The sequence below is a fragment of the Xenopus tropicalis genome, chromosome 10 (assembly GCF_000004195.4).
Source record: "Xenopus tropicalis strain Nigerian chromosome 10, UCB_Xtro_10.0, whole genome shotgun sequence".
Classification (NCBI taxonomy): Eukaryota; Metazoa; Chordata; class Amphibia; order Anura; family Pipidae; genus Xenopus; species Xenopus tropicalis.
The window spans coordinates 38,216,087-38,234,395 of NC_030686.2; the positions used below are offsets into that span (position 1 = coordinate 38,216,087).

General features: G+C 44.0%; 1 protein-coding gene across 1 annotated transcript in view; it reads right to left on the reverse strand.

Annotated features, from left to right (window-relative positions):
• Positions 1-3,761: 3,761 nt before the first annotated feature.
• The window catches only part of kcnb1 (potassium channel, voltage gated Shab related subfamily B, member 1), a 144,124-nt gene continuing 129,576 nt past the window's right edge, over positions 3,762-18,309 (reverse strand). Inside the window, exon 3 of the mRNA XM_031894790.1 lies at positions 3,762-6,969. Within this exon, the coding sequence (XP_031750650.1) occupies positions 4,909-6,969 (2,061 nt within the window). The 3' untranslated portion in view covers positions 3,762-4,908. The remainder of the gene's footprint in view (positions 6,970-18,309) is intronic.

Consider the following 18,309-nt stretch of genomic DNA (forward strand, 5'->3'; position numbering starts at 1 on the left):
AACCAGTGATCCCCAACCAGTGGCTCAGGGGTAACATGTTGCTCTCCAACCCCTTGGATGTTGCTCCCAGTGGCCTCAAAGCAGGTGCTTATTTCTGAATTCCTGGGTACTGCCAAACAGAACCTCCTGTAGGCTGTCAGTCCACATAGGGGCTACTAAATAACCATTAATGCTTGTGTTGCTCCCCAACTCTTTCTACAATTGAATGTAGCTCACAAGTAGAAAAAGGTTGGGGATCCCTGGGTTAAAGTGTAAAATCAACCAGTTATTAGATAACATGTCCTCTAAATCAACTATATTATTATTATTTAATTGCTGGACTTTTTATGGCCTTTAAATTCAACAGTAGCATCTTAAGGAATAATGTCCAGGAGTAATAAGTCTAAAGTAACTTGTTGAGTAACCTTGAACTGTTTCCACCTCCTTTAGGTCAACTGTCGAGATGAAGAAGTGACTTGATGAGTGGGGGAAACATTTTCAATTTTACTCAACAACTACAGCTCAGGAGCTGAACTGAGTGAGAAACTGTTTCAAGATTCTTATTAAAAGGTTAGTTAAACAGTTCAACTGAATTGGAGATACTCAGATTAGTTGTAAAATATTTTTACGATTAGCTTAACAGTTGAACTGAAGAAGCCTTCTTGGATGAGTGACAAAATGTTTTCAAGATTCTCAATAAAAGATCAGGTCAACAGTTGAACTGTACTAGAGTCACTCAGATGAGTGGTGAAATATTTTTGAGATGACTCAAGCTTAACAGTTGAACTGAAGAAGCCACTTGGGTTAGTGACAAACAGTGTTCAATAGTTGAACTGTCATGGTACCACTCAGATTAGTGGTGAAATATTGTCAAGATTACTTAACAAGTCCAGCTTAACAGTTGAACTGAAGAAGCCCACTTGCATGATTGACAAAATGTTTTCAAGATTCTCAATGAAAGGTCAGGTCAACAGTTGAACTGTACTAGAGCCACACAGATTAGTGGTGAAATATTTTCGAGATTACTCAAGCTCAACAGTTGAACTGAAGAAGCCTACTTGGATGAGTGAAAAACAGTGTTCAACTATCATGGTACCACTCGGATTAGTGGTGAAATATCGTCAAGATTACTTAACAAGTCCAGCTCAACAGTCGAACTGAAGAAGCCCACTTGGATGAGTGACAAAATGTTTTCAAGATTCTCAATAAAAGATCAGGTCAACAGTTGAACTGTACTAGAGCCCCTTGGATGAGTAACAAACAGTGTTCGATGGTTGAACTGTCATGGTACCACTCGGATTAGTGGTGAAATATTGTCAAGGTTACTTAACAAGTCCAGCTCAACAGTTGAACTGAAGGAGCATTGGGATGAATAGCAAAATGTTTTCAAGAACTCAATAAAATATAACGTTAGCAATTGAACTGTACTGTGCCACTCAGATTCATGGTAAAGTATCTTCAAGATTACTCAACTGGTCCAGCTCAACAGATAGAAATTAAGAAGCCACTTGGATGAGTGGCAAAATATTTTTGAGATTACTTAACAAATTGTCAGTTCAACTGTACTGGAACCTCTTGGGTCCATTTTAGCAGATGAACTGAAGAAGCCACTTGGAAAGATTACAGTTGCTTTAGACTTATTACTACTAGATACTGTAGACCTGGATAATTAAACAACCTCATAGACTTAGAGACCAATAGCAGCTTGACCATGGAGTTACACAGTTCATATTTCAGTTAGATAATGGCTTTGACTAAAAGTTCCCTGTTTGCCCACTAAAGAAGTCTCCAAGACACAGGTTTACATGAGCTTTAAAGTATTTCAGTTTAAAGTATAATTCATTCCTTGTATAAATAAGTTATGGATAAACAAAACATTTCTGCTCAATAGGGAGAACAACTGGAATGCATTCTGGTGGGCTGCAAATGAATAATGTAGGGCCACTGATTTTATTAAAGACGGGGTTAGTTTGTATAATATTGCATAAAAAGCTGTTACCATCGCTCTGTTACCAGTGGAATGGCTCAAGAGTAAACTTTTCTCATCCATTACTAACTTTGTACAGCGTGTTCTAAATGCTTCACAAATCTGCAGAGACGGAACAATTTCCCAGTAATGCTTTCTTCCACAGGGGGAGAGGATAGACAGTAAATTGCAATTAGAGGCACAAATTAAGGTAGTGCTTTCTTTAAGGTGCTATGCTGCTTTAGCTTGACTGTGCAAAAAAAAAAAAAATAATAGTGTTGTGTTGGTGAGAAGGCTGTGTACAAAGTCTTTTTTGGGGGGAAATAATATTAGTATAGGTGACTGCTATAGGGCACCATATTGTGGTAGAAAGAATGCAGTAGAGTTCAGAAACACACCAACTCTCAAATGAGTGGGCAGCATATGAACACATATAGCAGTAGCATTAACAATCTATGGAGAGGAACTGTAAGTAGAAGGTATAATAGGTTGAGATGATACCTATAGTAGCAGTAGGGATAATAACTTTTTGGAAGGGAGAGATGGTGCCTATAGTAGCAGTGGGGGGATAATAGCCTCTGGGAAGGGACTGTGGCTGTGGGATAGCAGGTATAGTAGGGAGAGATGGTGCCTATAGTAGCAGTGGGGGGATAATAGCCTCTGGGAAGGGACTGGGGCTGTGGGATAGCAGGTATAGTAGGGAGAGATGGTGCCTATAGTAGCAGTGGGATAATAGCCTCTGGGAAGGGACTGGGGCTGTGGGATTGCAGGTATAGTAGGGAGAGATGGTGCCTATAGTAGCAGTGGGGGGATAATAGCCTCTGGGAAGGACTGGGGCTGTGGGATAGCAGGTATAGTAGGGAGAGATGGTGCCTATAGTAGCAGTGGGGGGATAATAGCCTCTGGGAAGGGACTGGGGCTGTGGGATAGCAGGTATAGTAGGGAGAGATGGTGCCTATAGTAGCAGTGGGAGGGATAATAGCCTCTGGGAAGGGACTGTGGCTGTGGGATAGCAGGTATAGTAGGGAGAGATGGTGCCTATAGTAGCAGTGGGATAATAGCCTCTGGGAAGGGACTGGGGCTGTGGGATAGCAGGTATAGTAGGGAGAGAGGGTGCCTATAGTAGCAGTGGGGGGGTAATAGCCTCTGGGAAGGGACTGGGACTGTGGGATAGCAGGTATAGTAGGGAGAGATGGTGCCTATAGTAGCAGTGGGGGGATAATAGCCTCTGGGAAGGGACTGTGGCTGTGGGATAGCAGGTATAGTAGGGAGAGATGGTGCCTATAGTAGCAGTGGGGGGATAATAGCCTCTGGGAAGGGACTGGGGCTGTGGGATAGCAGGTATAGTAGGGAGAGATGGTGCCTATAGTAGCAGTGGGGGGATAATAGCCTCTGGGAAGGGACTGGGGCTGTGAGATAGCAGGTATAGTAGGGAGAGATGGTGCCTATAGTAGCAGTGGGGGGATAATAGCCTCTGGGAAGGGACTGGGGCTGTGGGATAGCAGGTATAGTAGGGAGAGATGGTGCCTATAGTAGCAGTGGGGGGATAATAGCCTCTGGGAAGGGACTGGGGCTGTGGGATAGCAGGTATAGTAGGGAGAGATGGTGCCTATAGTAGCAGTGGGATAATAGCCTCTGGGAAGGGACTGGGGCTGTGGGATAGCAGGTATAGTAGGGAGAGATGGTGCCTATAGTAGCAGTGGGGGGATAATAGCCTCTGGGAAGGGACTGGGGCTGTGGGATAGCAGGTATAGTAGGGAGAGATGGTGCCTATAGTAGCAGTGGGGGGATAATAGCCTCTGGGAAGGGACTGGGGCTGTGGGATAGCAGGTATAGTAGGGAGAGATGGTGCCTATAGTAACAGTGGGATAATATGTTTATTTTATGTAAGATGTTCCCTCTCCCTGCTTTAATAACAGTACTCCATAACCCCAAAAGACAGCCCTGTCTGTGAAGTCAAATATGCAGATAGAAATTATTTACACTATTTATAATGAATGTGTCTCTGAAACAAAAAAGATAAGGGCTAGATTTACAAACAGGAGAATAACTTGCCTAGCCAACTCTTCCACCTTTTTTTCGATGAGTTTTCATGCCCGTTAGGGAGAACTCTCCCTCGACTAATATATATTTTTGTTTAATTCTTTAAGGCATTGACATTTGCCTTGTTAATTAGGCATTTCTTTCTACACCAGCCCAAGCAATTTGCCTAAGAATAAAATTTCTGGTAATTATCATGTCCCGCATGAAAATGTTACCAAAAAAAGGCAGGAAAACTTGTCTAGGTGAATTTTCCATCTGTTAGAATGATCTAGTACTGAGTGTTAATGTCCCGACCTCCCCCCCAATAATATTCTTTCAAACCAAACCAGAGACGTGAACACTTTGTATCATTTGTTTTCTTAATACGGATCAACTGGTGCAACTCGCCTTGACTAGCATTGATTCAATTACAAATAAATACAAAAAAAATACGAGAAATGGATAAACGCAGTTCTATTCCGTCCCTGCTTTTTTTTTTTCTTTTCCTTCTTCCTCTGTAGGACTGTGTGACCGGGGTTGAAACGGAAAAGTCATTCAAAGCATTTCTAATCCCAGCTATCCACAAGACCTGAATATTCCTGTTGTCTCTTCTTACCTTTGTCATAAAATGAAATATTATATAAATAAAAAAAGCAGGTTCCTGTTACGTAGAGGGGTATTTGGTCACAATGGCTTTCAAGAGAGAGAGAGAGCGTTCATTAAAGGAGATCAAATAATAGCAATTTTGTTTTTTCTACCAAAGTGGTGGCTGACATCTCTAGCATGGTTTAGAAAACATCCTCAAAGAGAAGAATTTGTTCATTGTTCTCCTCTGAATGCCTTCCCTCTGACTAAAGGGAGAGGATGCTAGTTCCGGTTCATGTTTATGCCATGCAGAAGCTCTGTGTGCACGAGTGAGCAGTTCTCATAACGTCTGTAGATCAGATGCTGGGATCATGTTTATTTGAATGTCCGCCACCACCGGGTAGCACGTGAACTTCTGGTGAAATGTGATTTTCCATCTTGATAGTCTCCAGATTTCCCTGACCTCTTCCAGTCACGCCTTCTGTAGAGTAGATGCAGTTTTGACCGACATACCTCGAAGAACTCGAGAAAGGAGCACTCTCTAAGTGGTTCTTTTCCCCTCTATGGACGTTATCCCTCTGCGTTCGATGGCCGCTATTCGTTATGTTATATTTGGGGCTCATGGTCCCTAGCAATTCTTTGGAAGGACTGGAATCCAATCCGTCTAGCAGTTGTCCCTCATCATCAGTGTCAGCATCTATGTATTTATGTACATTAGCGTCGTGAAATGTAAAAGCTATTGCCATGTGTTTTTCGGGGGATTTGGAGGGGGTCCTTGCACTAGCCGTGGTGTACAGGGATGTTTCTGGGCTCCGCACGGAATGCTCAGACATGAAGGACGTGTCTAGCTTGGATGGGCCTTCCTGCATATGTGACGTGGAGCTCAATACATTTGGGGCAGGTAGCAGTGTGCCAGTATCACCTTCTAAAAAGTTGACTTTGAGAGACCTCAACATTAAAGGGTTTTTGACCTTCACTAAACTTTTTGGGCTTTCCAAAATAAATGTAGAATGACGGCCCAAATCAGTTTTGGGGGGAATTTCTGTGAAGCTCTCTCTGCTAACGTCTGAGGATAATGGCCTATCGCGACTTTGTTTATACCCATGAGAAGTGTTCTGCCCTGGATTTATATTTATCTTGTATGGAAGAATGGCAAGGGGGCTGTGTGAGAACCTACCGGTCTCTGGGAATTCAGCAGTGCAGCTTATGAAACTGTCTATGCTTGACATGCTTCTCATGTCGATAATTCCCTCTCGGTGAGTTGCTAACATTGGTACTGTTGGACCAGGGATTGCTTCCATCTCAAGCTCCTCTGCTGGTTTGCTAGGCTGATTTGAATCTTTAGAGTTAAGTACTGGCTGGGATTGTGTTTTTGCCATTTTGTTGTAAATGTCCTCTAACTGCTGGACATTGAGGTGCTGAGGACTGGAGCTGCATCGAGCCTTCTCTGGAGATCCTTGCTCTTTTGCATCAAAAGATTTATTAGAACTTGTCTCTGACAAGGTCCTTTTTGTCCATTTCCATCGGCTAGGCGATAAGTGGTTATCTTGGACTTTGTCTTTCCTTCCCGAGTTGTCATCTGTCTTTTCAACGACAACGTCCATAAGTTCTACGCTACGAGCAAAGGCATCTTTCATGTTCATGGAAACAATGCTACCGTTTCGTTTGGCTCTTTCCAGTGCCTCCCTACGCTTGATGGCTTTCTCCTGCCTCTTCTGTTCTTTGTAGAACTCAGAAAAATTGTTGACTATAATAGGGATCGGCAGAGCTATTACCAACACCCCCGCAATACAACATAAACCTCCTACTATTTTCCCCAAAAGCGTCTTAGGGTAGATGTCGCCATATCCAACCGTTGTCATCGTGATTGTAGCCCACCAAAACGAGGCTGGTATGCTTTTAAACTTTGTATCTTCCTCATCCTTCTCTGCAAAAAACACTAAGCTGGAAAATATCATGATGCCCATAGCCAAAAACAAAATGAGCAACCCTAGTTCATTGTAACTCCTTCTTAAGGTGAAACCCAAGGACTGCAGACCGGTAGAGTGCCTGGCCAATTTAAGAATTCGAAGTATTCTCATGATTCGGAATATCTGCACCACCCGTCGGACATTTTGGAACTGAAGTACACTTTTGTTTGATTCCGTGAGGAATATTGTGACATAATACGGTAAGATCGCTAGCAAGTCAATGACGTTTAGTGGTCCCTTAAAAAACTTCCACTTATTTGGTGAAGACAAAAATCTCAAGAGGTATTCCATTGTAAACCATGCGATACAGACAGCTTCCACATGTGCCAGCTGAGGATTGTCTGTGGTTTGTCCAAATTCATCTATACCTTGTAGATCTGGAAGTGTGTTTAGTGACAAGGCAATCGTAGATAATACAATGAAGAGGATGGATATAATTGCCAAGATCTGAAAAGAAAAGAGAGACGTGTAAGCCATTTGACCGGTCTATAAATGCAAAACAGTACGGTAATAAAACAAATACAACAATCAATTTATGCTAAGAGCTGGCCAAAACCTTTACTAACATAAGTGCTTTCTAACTCAACAAGAGATATACAGGTATGGGATCCCTTATCCAGAAAGCTCCAAATTACAGAAAGCCCGTCTCCCATAGACTTCATTTTAATCAAATAATTCAGAATTTTAAAACTGATTTCCTTTTTCTCTGTAATAATAAAACAGTACCTGTACTTGATCCCAACTAAGATATAATTACCCCTTATTGGGGGCAGAACAGCCCTATTGGGTTTATTTAATGGTTAAATGATTCCCTTTTCTCTGTAATAATAAAACAGTACCTGTACTTGATCCTAACTAAGATATAATTACCCCTTATTGGGGCAGAACAGCCCTATTGGGTTTATTTCATGGTTAAATGATTCCCTTTTCTCTGTAATAATAAAACAGTACCTGTACTTGATCCCAACTAAGATATAATTACCCCTTATTGGGGGCAGAACAGCCCTATTGGGTTTATTTAATGGTTAAATGATTCCCTTTTCTCTGTAATAATAAAACAGTACCTGTACTTGATCCCAACTAAGATATAATTACCCCTTATTGGGGGCAGAACAGCCCTATTGGGTTTATTTAATGGTTAAATGATTCCCCTTTCTCTGTAATAATAAAACAGTACCTGTACTTGATCCCAACTAAGACATAAATAATCCTTATTGGATGCAAAACAATCCTGTTAGGTTTAATTAATGTTTTATTGATTTTTTAGTAGACTTAAGGTATGGAGATCCAAATTATGGAAAGACCCCTTATCCGGAATACCCTTGGTCCCGAGCATTCTGGATAACGGGTCCTATACCTTTATAGGACTTTTTCTCACTAGATCTGCCCATTTTACAACTGTATTCTCTAATGAGAATCTGGCCTACCAGCACTATATCACCCATCTTATCAAACATAGGGATATTACTGTGCAGTGTTGTCTTGCTAATATTACATTGTAGGCAAATATATATAAGGAGAGCTAATAGAAGTGTTGTCTAGGTGTTCAGAGCTACAAAAAAAATTGTGTTCAGTTCCTCCATGTGAACAAAGAACAGGGAGCTGGGCGTACATGAAACAGGAAGGAGTCTCATTGGAGGAGCCTCTTGCATTAAGTAGGCCACTGACCCGGGAGAGCTGGGGAAAAGTTTTATCAAGCAATAGTGCTATATCAGAATCTAAATGCTCCATAAAGATGTTAATCTGCTTCCCTGCAAGTTTTTATTTTTTCAAATAATTGCTAAAATTTAATTCTAGATGCAAAAGAATTCACCAGTGAGAATGCAACTTGCAAGCACTTCAGCAGCCAACTTGCTTTTGTCTGATATTACGATGCTACTCTGGTTATTGGGCCACAGGCCATGGAGATCTGGAGGAGTTTTATTGGCCAATGTTGGTTTAAGAATACAACATTAATAGTGACTACAGCTCCCAGCATGATTTAACCCTTAAAAATATGTTTCAGTATGTTCAGATTTGTGGTCCAGTACAATCTGGGCAAGACATGGTCGGGCATAAGAATCCATTCCTGATGTTGCTGGACTGCAGTTCCAAGCCTACTTAAAATCCCTAATACAATGTTTAAAGGTCCCCATACACGGGCCGATAGTAGCTGCCGATATGGGTCCCTTGGACCGATTCGGCAGATTATCGGCCCGTGTATGGGCACTCCTGACAGGCCTGCCCGACTGATATCTGGCCTGAAATCGGGCAGATCTCGATCGGGCAGGTTAGAAAATCTAGTCAGATCGGGGACCTCATTGGCTCGGTTAAGCGGTCCCTGGACCGACTTTGCCTATCATTGCCCGTCATTATAATTCTATTCAGCATTAATAGTGATCTCCCACCATGATTTAACCCTTAAAAATATGTTTCAGTAGGCTAGTCCAGTAAAATCTGGGCAAGACATGGTCGGACATAAGAATCCATTCCTGATGTTGCTGGACTGCAGTTCCAAGCCTACTTAAAATCCCTAGTACAATGTTTACGCATGCTGCCATTTGTATTTTCCTTCATTTTATTGCTAATGTGGACTTTTTGGTCATCGCGGGTTATTTTCCTTGACCTTAAACCCACAATGTCCCTTGCAACAAATTGTAAGAAGAAAGATCACTCTAATCTGCTTATGGCTGCAGTGGCGTCACTGACTCTATATTCTTCTTCCCATTAGAATTGCATTGAGGGATAACCTAGACTCGGCTGTGTTTTCTGGGCGAGCAAATACATCAGTGGTTGGCTCAGCCCATAGGAACAGATGATCTATATATATATATACATGCAAGTGGTCAATAAGCTACTTCAATAATTACAGCGGAAAACATACTTCCCTGCTCCCTGCCCAAGTATTATGGGAATTGTAGTTTTGCAGATTACCATGTGATGAATGTGTTATTGTTTTGTGTTACTTACAGAACAAATAAGTGAGGGGTGTTTGATCAGAGCAGCTGTTATATTAGTAGCCACCAATAGGAAGCCTTTCAAGTTCCCATGTGATCCCTCAGAATAGCAACTGACTCCCAAGATTCTACTCTCTCTGATTTATATGAGAAAAGTCTAATAGGACTCGCATGAGGTCTGAATTACAATACATATGCCCTATTTTTTATTTCTAGCTGGGGCTTCCTGGCAGACCTAGACTGGGATTCAAGTAGGTCCTGGCATTCCAAGTACCCAGAGACCCAAACAGCCCCCCCAGCCCAATAAATAGTGAGTGTCTATGGCATCTTACAGCAGCCTCTCTGGCATTTGCCTGAACCCACAGATTGCCAGTCTGGGCCTGGGTCCTGGCATTCCAAGTACCCAGAGGCCCAAACAGCCCCCCAGCCCAATAAATAGTGACTGTCTATGGCATCGTACAGCAGCCCCTCTGGCATTTGGCAGAACCCACAGATTGCCAGTCTGGGCCTGGGTCCTGGCATTCCAAGTACCCAGAGACCCAAACAGCCCCCCCAGCCCAATAAATAGTGACTGTCTATGGCATCTTACAGCAGCCCCTCTGGCATTTGCCTGAACCCACAGATTGCCAGTCTGGGCCTGGGTCCTGGCATTCCAAGTACCCAGAGGCCCAAACAGCCCCCCCAGCCCAATAAATAGTGACTGTCTATGGCATCTTACAGCAGCCCCTCTGGCATTTGCCTGAACCCACAGATTGCCAGTCTGGGCCTGGGTCCTGGCATTCCAAGTACCCAGAGGCCCAAACAGCCCCCCCAGCCCAATAAATAGTGACTGTCTATGGCATCTTACAGCAGCCCCTTTGGCATTTGCCAAAATACACCGATTGCTATTTTGCTCAAAAGCCTGATGTTGAGGCACAAAGAGGAATATAATATATATTTTCACTATTGATCATGTCTGGGGAGAATAACCCCTAAGAGAAATGTTCTGGGACCACAATAATCCTCATGCTGCAGTGGGAGAACCAATAGGACAGCTTACATCTAGAGACTGTTGATAGGTTGCACTGCAGTACTTGGCAGTCATAGACTTTGTGTTTCCAAAACAGTGAGTGTCCAGGAGATACCAACTGTTCCCAGCCCTGTTTTGTTTACCTGGATGAAAAGTTTTGGTGGAAGGTGGAAGTTTATTTATGGTTCCTGCCTTAATGGTGCCTGGGGGCTTTAAGTCTTTAGGCGATTGGGAAAGTGACAGCGAGGCTTTACATGTAGTCTCTAGGTCAGTGATCCCCAACCAGTGACTCGCGAGGAACATGTTACTCACCAACCCTTCTGATGTTGCCTCAGTGGCAACAGTGGCCTCAAAGCAGGATTCTATTTTTGAATTTCTGAGTAGAAGACAATATAGGCATAAAGAGGCATAAAGACCATGTGTACTGTCAAGCAGAGCCTTCTGTAGTCTGCCAGTTATCATTGGTCATCCCCTAGAATTTTTTTTCATGGTTGTCTTGCTCCTCAACATTTTTTTACATTTAAATGTTGCTCACGGGTAAGAAAGGTTGGGGACCCCTGCTCTAGGTGGTCTTGTTAGGGGAGGGGCCACTCAGGTGTTCTTACTGGGTTTTAGTGATAACGTGACAAGAAATCAGACAGGTGGACATCTAAGTGTTTTCAGCTGTATGTTCTAGTTCAGTGATCCCCAACCAGTGGCTCGTGAGTAACATGTTGCTCTCCAACCCTTTGGATGTTGCTCCCAGTGGCCTTAGAGCAAGTTCTCATTTTTGAATTTCTGGTAAGGAGGTAAGTTTTGGTTGCATAAAAACCAAGTATAATGCCAAACAGAGCCTTCTGTAGGCTGCCAGTCCACATAGGGGCTATTAAGTAGCCAATTACAGCTCTTATTGTCCCCCCAGGAACCTTTTTCATGCTTGTGTTGCTCCCCAACACTTTTTTCATTTGAATGTGGCTCATGTGTATAAAAGTTTGGGGATCCCTGTTCTAGTTGATATATCCTATTTTTTAGTGTCTCTGCCACTCATTTGGTTGATCAGCCATTCATATATGCAACGTGCAAAGATTTGTGCTGAAGATCATAATTATACCAGCAGTTTAGGTTCAGATAATGTTTTTGGATTGAATGGATGGGGATCTGCAGTTTAAAAAGGGTGGATTTTATTCCCATAACACCATAAATGAAAGCAAAATGGGGCTTTCCAGCAGTAATCTTTGTACATGTAGATGGCAATGACAGAGGCAAGTGCAAAACTATTGATCTTATTAGAGCCATGATGTTTGCCATGGTTTGAAGTAATTCCCAGGTTAAACTGGCTATGAGAATTCCATGTGTGACCTTTAGATAAATACCCCAGAAAACTTAATTTTGCTTTGGCAAATTTTGCTAAGTCGCTTAATATTTTGGTTCATCGCCATTTTGAATTAGCGAATGGGTCTATGCAGCAGAAAGGATACACTTGTCAAATATCGGGCTAGATATCTTTAATATGGGCATAAAGGATACCCTTGAGAGAGCTTTGTCCTGGTGGAATTAGGCCATGCCCAGTTCATGTGTTAATTGGTCTTGGCATGGAGTTAGAGTTATGGTAAAAGGTGACCTGCTGGCTACCAGTTAACAGGGGCTGGCCAGTGCAATGTATTTGTCAGCATTCTGGTAAATGAACAAGTTATGTATAGAGTTGGGTGATTTGTTTAAATTAGTTCATCTGAGCTAATAAATCAGCTGAAGCCTTTGTTGTCTCAGTTCTTTTGGGTAATAAGCCATGGTGCCGTCTTCACTTCCCATGGTGCCTGGGGGCTTTAAGCCGGCCTGCTGGCTATCAGTCAACAAGGGCTGGCCAGTGCAATGTATTTGTCAGCATTCTGGTAAGTCAACAAGTTATGTATACAGATGGGTTATGGGTTAATTTATAATGAAAGCACCATATGGCACGCACGCAATCGGACACTGGGGCAGCGGTGAAGGTTAACAGCTTTATTCATAAATGCATCCTATTGGTTAATTTAGTTTATCTGAGTTAATAAATCAGCTGTGGCCTTTATCCCCCACCAATAAAACGGAGGAGAGACAGAAGGGCCTGGCAGGAAAGAGGGCTAAGAACTCGGCCCCCTTTTTGTCAGGACCTTCCCATCTAAGTAGTATGGGTTTTGTGATTTCTGATGGTGGCCTAGTTTGGGACTATACCTCTTAAATTGAGACCATTGGGAGGGGGGCACCATGACGTTTTATGGTAGATTACTTTCCCATGAAAGTAGTGCAGTGCAGGCAGTGCATTTTCTGGACAGTGATAAAATGAAACAGAATCAATAAATAAAAGTAGAGCGCGAGGCTAATGACGCGGCCTGTACAGCCTGACAGCTCACCGGAGTATCACCCAGCCGCTCCTATCAAAGCCTATCAGCTTATAAAGTGGGGCAGATGCACCACATGATGCACACTGAGGAATAAAGAATTCATAAATCTTGCCAATTCCAGGCTACACGTCTCCCAGGAAGGGCCCCCCCGCCCTCTCCGAATGTTGCATTTCACTAGGATTGGGGATATACCCAGCGGGATTCCGTAGGTATCAAGTGTCATTTCTACACGTATTAATAACAATAAAAGATGGTTCTAATACAAGTCTTTTTTCCTCTCTGCTGCTTTACAGGGCTAAAAAAAGGATGGCTATGCCACACTTACAGGATAGGGCGTTCGGCGAGGTGAGGGCAAAGGCAAGTTCCCTTGGCATCAGACAGAATTAACTCTACTGGTGGAAGTAGCTTAAAACAGTGGTGGAACGGAATGAGGCAAGCATATTTGAAATCACACCCCCATATCTAGCCACACCTACTTTGAAAGTTATATGCACAATTTCAGAACATTTCTGTAATATGCAGCATTTCAACACAGTGGCCCCAGCAATATATGACACAGTGGCCCCAGCAATATATGACACAGTGGCCCCAGCAATATATGACACAGTGGCCCCAGCAATATATTACACAGTGGCCCCAGCAATATATGACACAGTGGCCCCAGCAATATATGACACAGTTGCCCCAGCAATATATGACACAGTGGCCCCAGCAATATATGACACAGTGGCCCCAGCAATATATGACACAGTTGCCCCAGCAATATATGATGCAGTGGCTACAGCAAACAGTGGCTAGTGTTGCCAACTTTCCTCTTTTTACCGGTAACAGTAGGGGCGTGCCTGCAGGGTCAGACTGGGGGGTGAAGGGGCTCCTGCCCCAGGGGCCCTGCAGGTGCCTGCGCTGCCCACCCCAGGGGCTCTGCAGGTGCCCATCTGGGCTGCTGGGGCCCACTACAGCCAGGGCCCACCGGTGTCCCGGCGGCCCAGTCCGACCCTGCGTGTCTGTGATATAAGGGGTGGAGCTCTGATGTGAATGGGGGTTGGTATGACTTTGGTGGGCTGCATATAAGGGCATATAAGGGGAAATAGTGAGCGGGGCAGGCTACAAAAGGGAGCTGGGAGGTGGGAGAGGGGATAGAAGGTGGATCATTGGCAGGCTGGGGACATATATATGTATATAGAGAGAGCAAAAATGGAAGAATGCCGCACTCACAGGGCTTAGTGTAGAAAAATAGAGTAGTTTATTCAAACAAAAACCTATATATATATATATATATATATATATAAATACACAGAAAGTATACTATTCTGTTGTATCTTACTGCAAAATAATTACAGTTAAACCCTTCTTACAAACACTGTGTTGCACTAATGTGAACAAACAATATGGCGTTCATATGCGCAACACAAGCCTAAAGAGTATGTCTAGATGAAGCCTGTTCTGCCCAGTCCATATAAATGGCCACTCTCCATATAAAGATGCCTAGTTAACTCGGCTTTGGAAAAGCTTGAATGTCTAATTAGGCTTCACCATTCTCCAAAGTTCATTTCCCTGCTGGGTAGAGGACAGTTAAGGATAAGTGTAATAGGATTGAAGTTGCTATATAGAGACACGTAAGCCAGGAAGTACTCGCGCTCAGGGTACGGACGCAATATCTTTCCATATACACTCACCTGAACTGAATATGTATTCCCCTGTACAACTGGCACCTCACTGATATGTAATTATAGGGCGCAGAATATTCCGCGCATGCAATATTTAAAAAAAGTAAATGCTACCTACTGATTGGTTGCTATGCGTTACTAGACCCTTTCCAGTTGTGCAAATGTTCTAATGCTCTGATTGGCTGCAGGTTGATCCAGCCAGGTAAGTATTCATATAATCTTACTGGCTGCACGGTTTCTCCGAACTGTTACACCAACACAGAAATGACATTATTAATACTATTATCAACTTTTATTTCTATAGGGCCAAGATATTCAGCAGCACCTTCTGAACATTATCCATCATTCTGTTTAGTCCCTGCCCCAGTGGAGCTTACAATCTAGTTATCTTATTAACTGGTTCCAAGGTCATAAGAGGAACTGGTGCTATAGATCAAGATATTACATTACTATGCACATATATTTATTCTACAGTACTGCATGTCGTGCTAATTGCCATTCTCCAACTCCCAAGAGCCTTTCCCAAAATGGAATTCCAGTGATGCATTGAATGTTCCTGAAATCACAGAAGGCCTGCATTACCCTGACATACCAACAGGAGGTCACTCCTTGTACCACTCAAGTGTCTCTAGAGACATATGTTACTGTCTCATTTCTATGTATCTATACATCAAGTAATTCCCTCTAGAATTCAGCTTTTCCACTTAAAATTGATTTAAAGTCAGGTGCATTTTAAGACCTCTACCAAAAGTAGTGGAATTCAGCAAGGTATCTTTACTCAACTCTCAATAATCTAATCTTCACAGAGACTGTTATCCCCACTGCTACTATAGGCACCATCTCTCCCTATTATATCTGCTATCCCACAGCCTCAGTCCCTTCCCAGAGGCTATTATCCCACTGCTACTATAGGCACCATCTCTCCCTACTATACCTGCTATCCCACAGCCACAGTCCCTTCCCAGAGGCTATTATCCCCCCACTGCTACTATAGGCACCATCTCTCCCTACTATACCTGCTATCCCACAGCCCCAGTCCCTTCCCAGAGGCTATTATCCCACTGCTACTATAGGCACCATCTCTCCCTACTATACCTGTTATCCCACAGCCCCAGTCCCTTCCCAGAGGCTATTATCCCCCCACTGTTACTATAGGCACCATCTCCCCCTATTATATCTGCTATCCCACAGCCACAGTCCCTTCCCAGAGGCTATTATCCCACTGCTACTATAGGCACCATCTCTCCCTACTATACCTGTTATCCCACAGCCCCAGTCCCTTCCCAGAGGCTATTATCCCCCCACTGTTACTATAGGCACCATCTCTCCCTATTATATCTGCTATCCCACAGCCACAGTCCCTTCCCAGAGGCTATTATCCCCCCACTGCTACTATAGGCACCATCTCTCCCTACTATACCTGCTATCCCACAGCCCCAGTCCCTTCCCAGAGGCTATTATCCCCCACTGCTACTATAGGCACCATCTCTCCCTACTATACCTGCTATCCCACAGCCCCAGTCCCTTCCCAGAGGCTATTATCCCCCCACTGCTACTATAGGCACCATCTCTCCCTACTATACCTGCTATCCCACAGCCCCAGTCCCTTCCCAGAGGCTATTATCCCCCCACTGCTACTATAGGCACCATCTCTCCCTACTATACCTGCTATCCCACAGCCCCAGTCCCTTCCCAGAGGCTATTATCCCCCACTGCTACTATAGGCACCATCTCTCCCTACTATACCTGCTATCCCACAGCCCCAGTCCCTTCCCAGAGGCTATTATCCCACTGCTACTATAGGCACCATCTCTCCCTACTATACCTGCTATCCCACAGCCCCAGTCCCTTCCCAGAGGCTATTATCCCCCACTGCTACTATAGGCACCATCTCTCCCTACTATACCTGCTATCCCACAGCCCCAGTCCCTTCCCAGAGGCTATTATCCCACTGCTACTATAGGCACCATCTCTCCATACTATACCTGCTATCCCACAGCCCCAGTCCCTTCCCAGAAGCTATTATCCCCCCACTGCTACTATAGGCACCATCTCTCCCTACTATACCTGCTATCCCACAGCCCCAGTCCCTTCCCAGAGGCTATTATCCCCCCACTGCTACTATAGGCACCATCTCTCCCTACTATACCTGCTATCCCACAGCCACAGTCCCTTCCCAGAGGCTATTATCCCCCCACTGCTACTATAGGCACCATCTCTCCCTACTATACCTGCTATCCCACAGCCCCAGTCCCTTCCCAGAGGCTATTATCCCACTGCTACTATAGGCACCATCTCTCCCTACTATACCTGCTATCCCACAGCCACAGTCCCTTCCCAGAGGCTATTATCCCCCCACTGCTACTATAGGCACCATCTCTCCCTACTATACCTGCTATCCCACAGCCACAGTCCCTTCCCAGAGGCTATTATCCCCCACTGCTACTATAGGCACCATCTCTCCCTACTATACCTGCTATCCCACAGCCACAGTCCCTTCCCAGAGGCTATTATCCCACTGCTACTATAGGCACCATCTCTCCCTACTATACCTGCTATCCCACAGCCACAGTCCCTTCCCAGAGGCTATTATCCCCCCACTGCTACTATAGGCACCATCTCTCCCCTTTACCCATACAACAATTTTTTAGGTTAAGAAATGTGATTTACCCAGGGATTATATTATAAAGAGGAAAAGCTGGGCCATAGACAGAGATGTGCCATGTTTTTCAACCTATGGGGTGGGTAGAACTATACACTGTATCTCCTTCATTAGGACAAAAGAAAAGTTTATGTTTAGAGCGCTGTGCGTATAACATAATCAAGACGTCACTCTCAGGAGAGAAAGGGATCTTTGGGGATGTCATTGTTCCAGTCTATTAATAGGGCCCGGTACCAGCAGCTTCAAGGGACCGTAGCACAGCAATACCATTTGCTATTTGCACAGACTGCTGAGCTATTTGGAGAGGTGAAAACATTTACTGCATCCACAGAACATTCTGTTACTTTTCCCCCTTTAAATAATTAAGGGAAATCCATTTTTGCTGGTACAGCTCCCTTCCCGATCCAAATCCTGCAATTGGTCTAGACCTGGGGCCGCTCCCACTGGTCACTCTTCATAGATCAAAAATGAATGTATGTGTTGCTATTCTCTGCACTGACCGTTCCATCTCTTCACTTCCATTCAGCCCAAATTAATGTAAAATAAAAAGGAGCTCATATTTGTGTATGGCCACTAACCTTTCAGCCCATGGCCAAGCTGCTCGGATACTGGAAAGTATTGGCCAGCGTATGCTTATTTTCTGTACATCCGACCAATCAATAATTAATGGAATATTTTGTATGGAGTATGCGGCCAACTTATCACTCCTGCACAGTAAGTGGCCAAAACTACAATTGCCCAATTTTATACTAAGGATAATAAAGTTAGAAATGTTATTTGGGGCAACACTGACTTTTGAGGGCAAAACCATTGCAATAGCCTTGGGCATAGTAAGCTTCCACAGCATTTGTAGCATTTGTATCTAGGAAGAATGAATGACAGCAAGTGTGTTTGGGCAGTATGGTGATCGTCGGTGCTAGAATAGAGACCCAAGGGCACACCTGAGCAGGTCTGGACTGGGATTCAAAATAGGCCCTGGCATTTCAAGTATATAGAGGCCCAAACAGCCCCCCCCAGCCCAATAAATAGTTACTGTCTATGGCACCTTACAGCAGCCCCTCTGGCATTCCAAGTACCCAGAGGCCCAAACAGCCCCCCAGCCCAATAAATAGTGACTGTCTATGGCATCTTACAGCAGCCCCTCTGGCATTTGCCT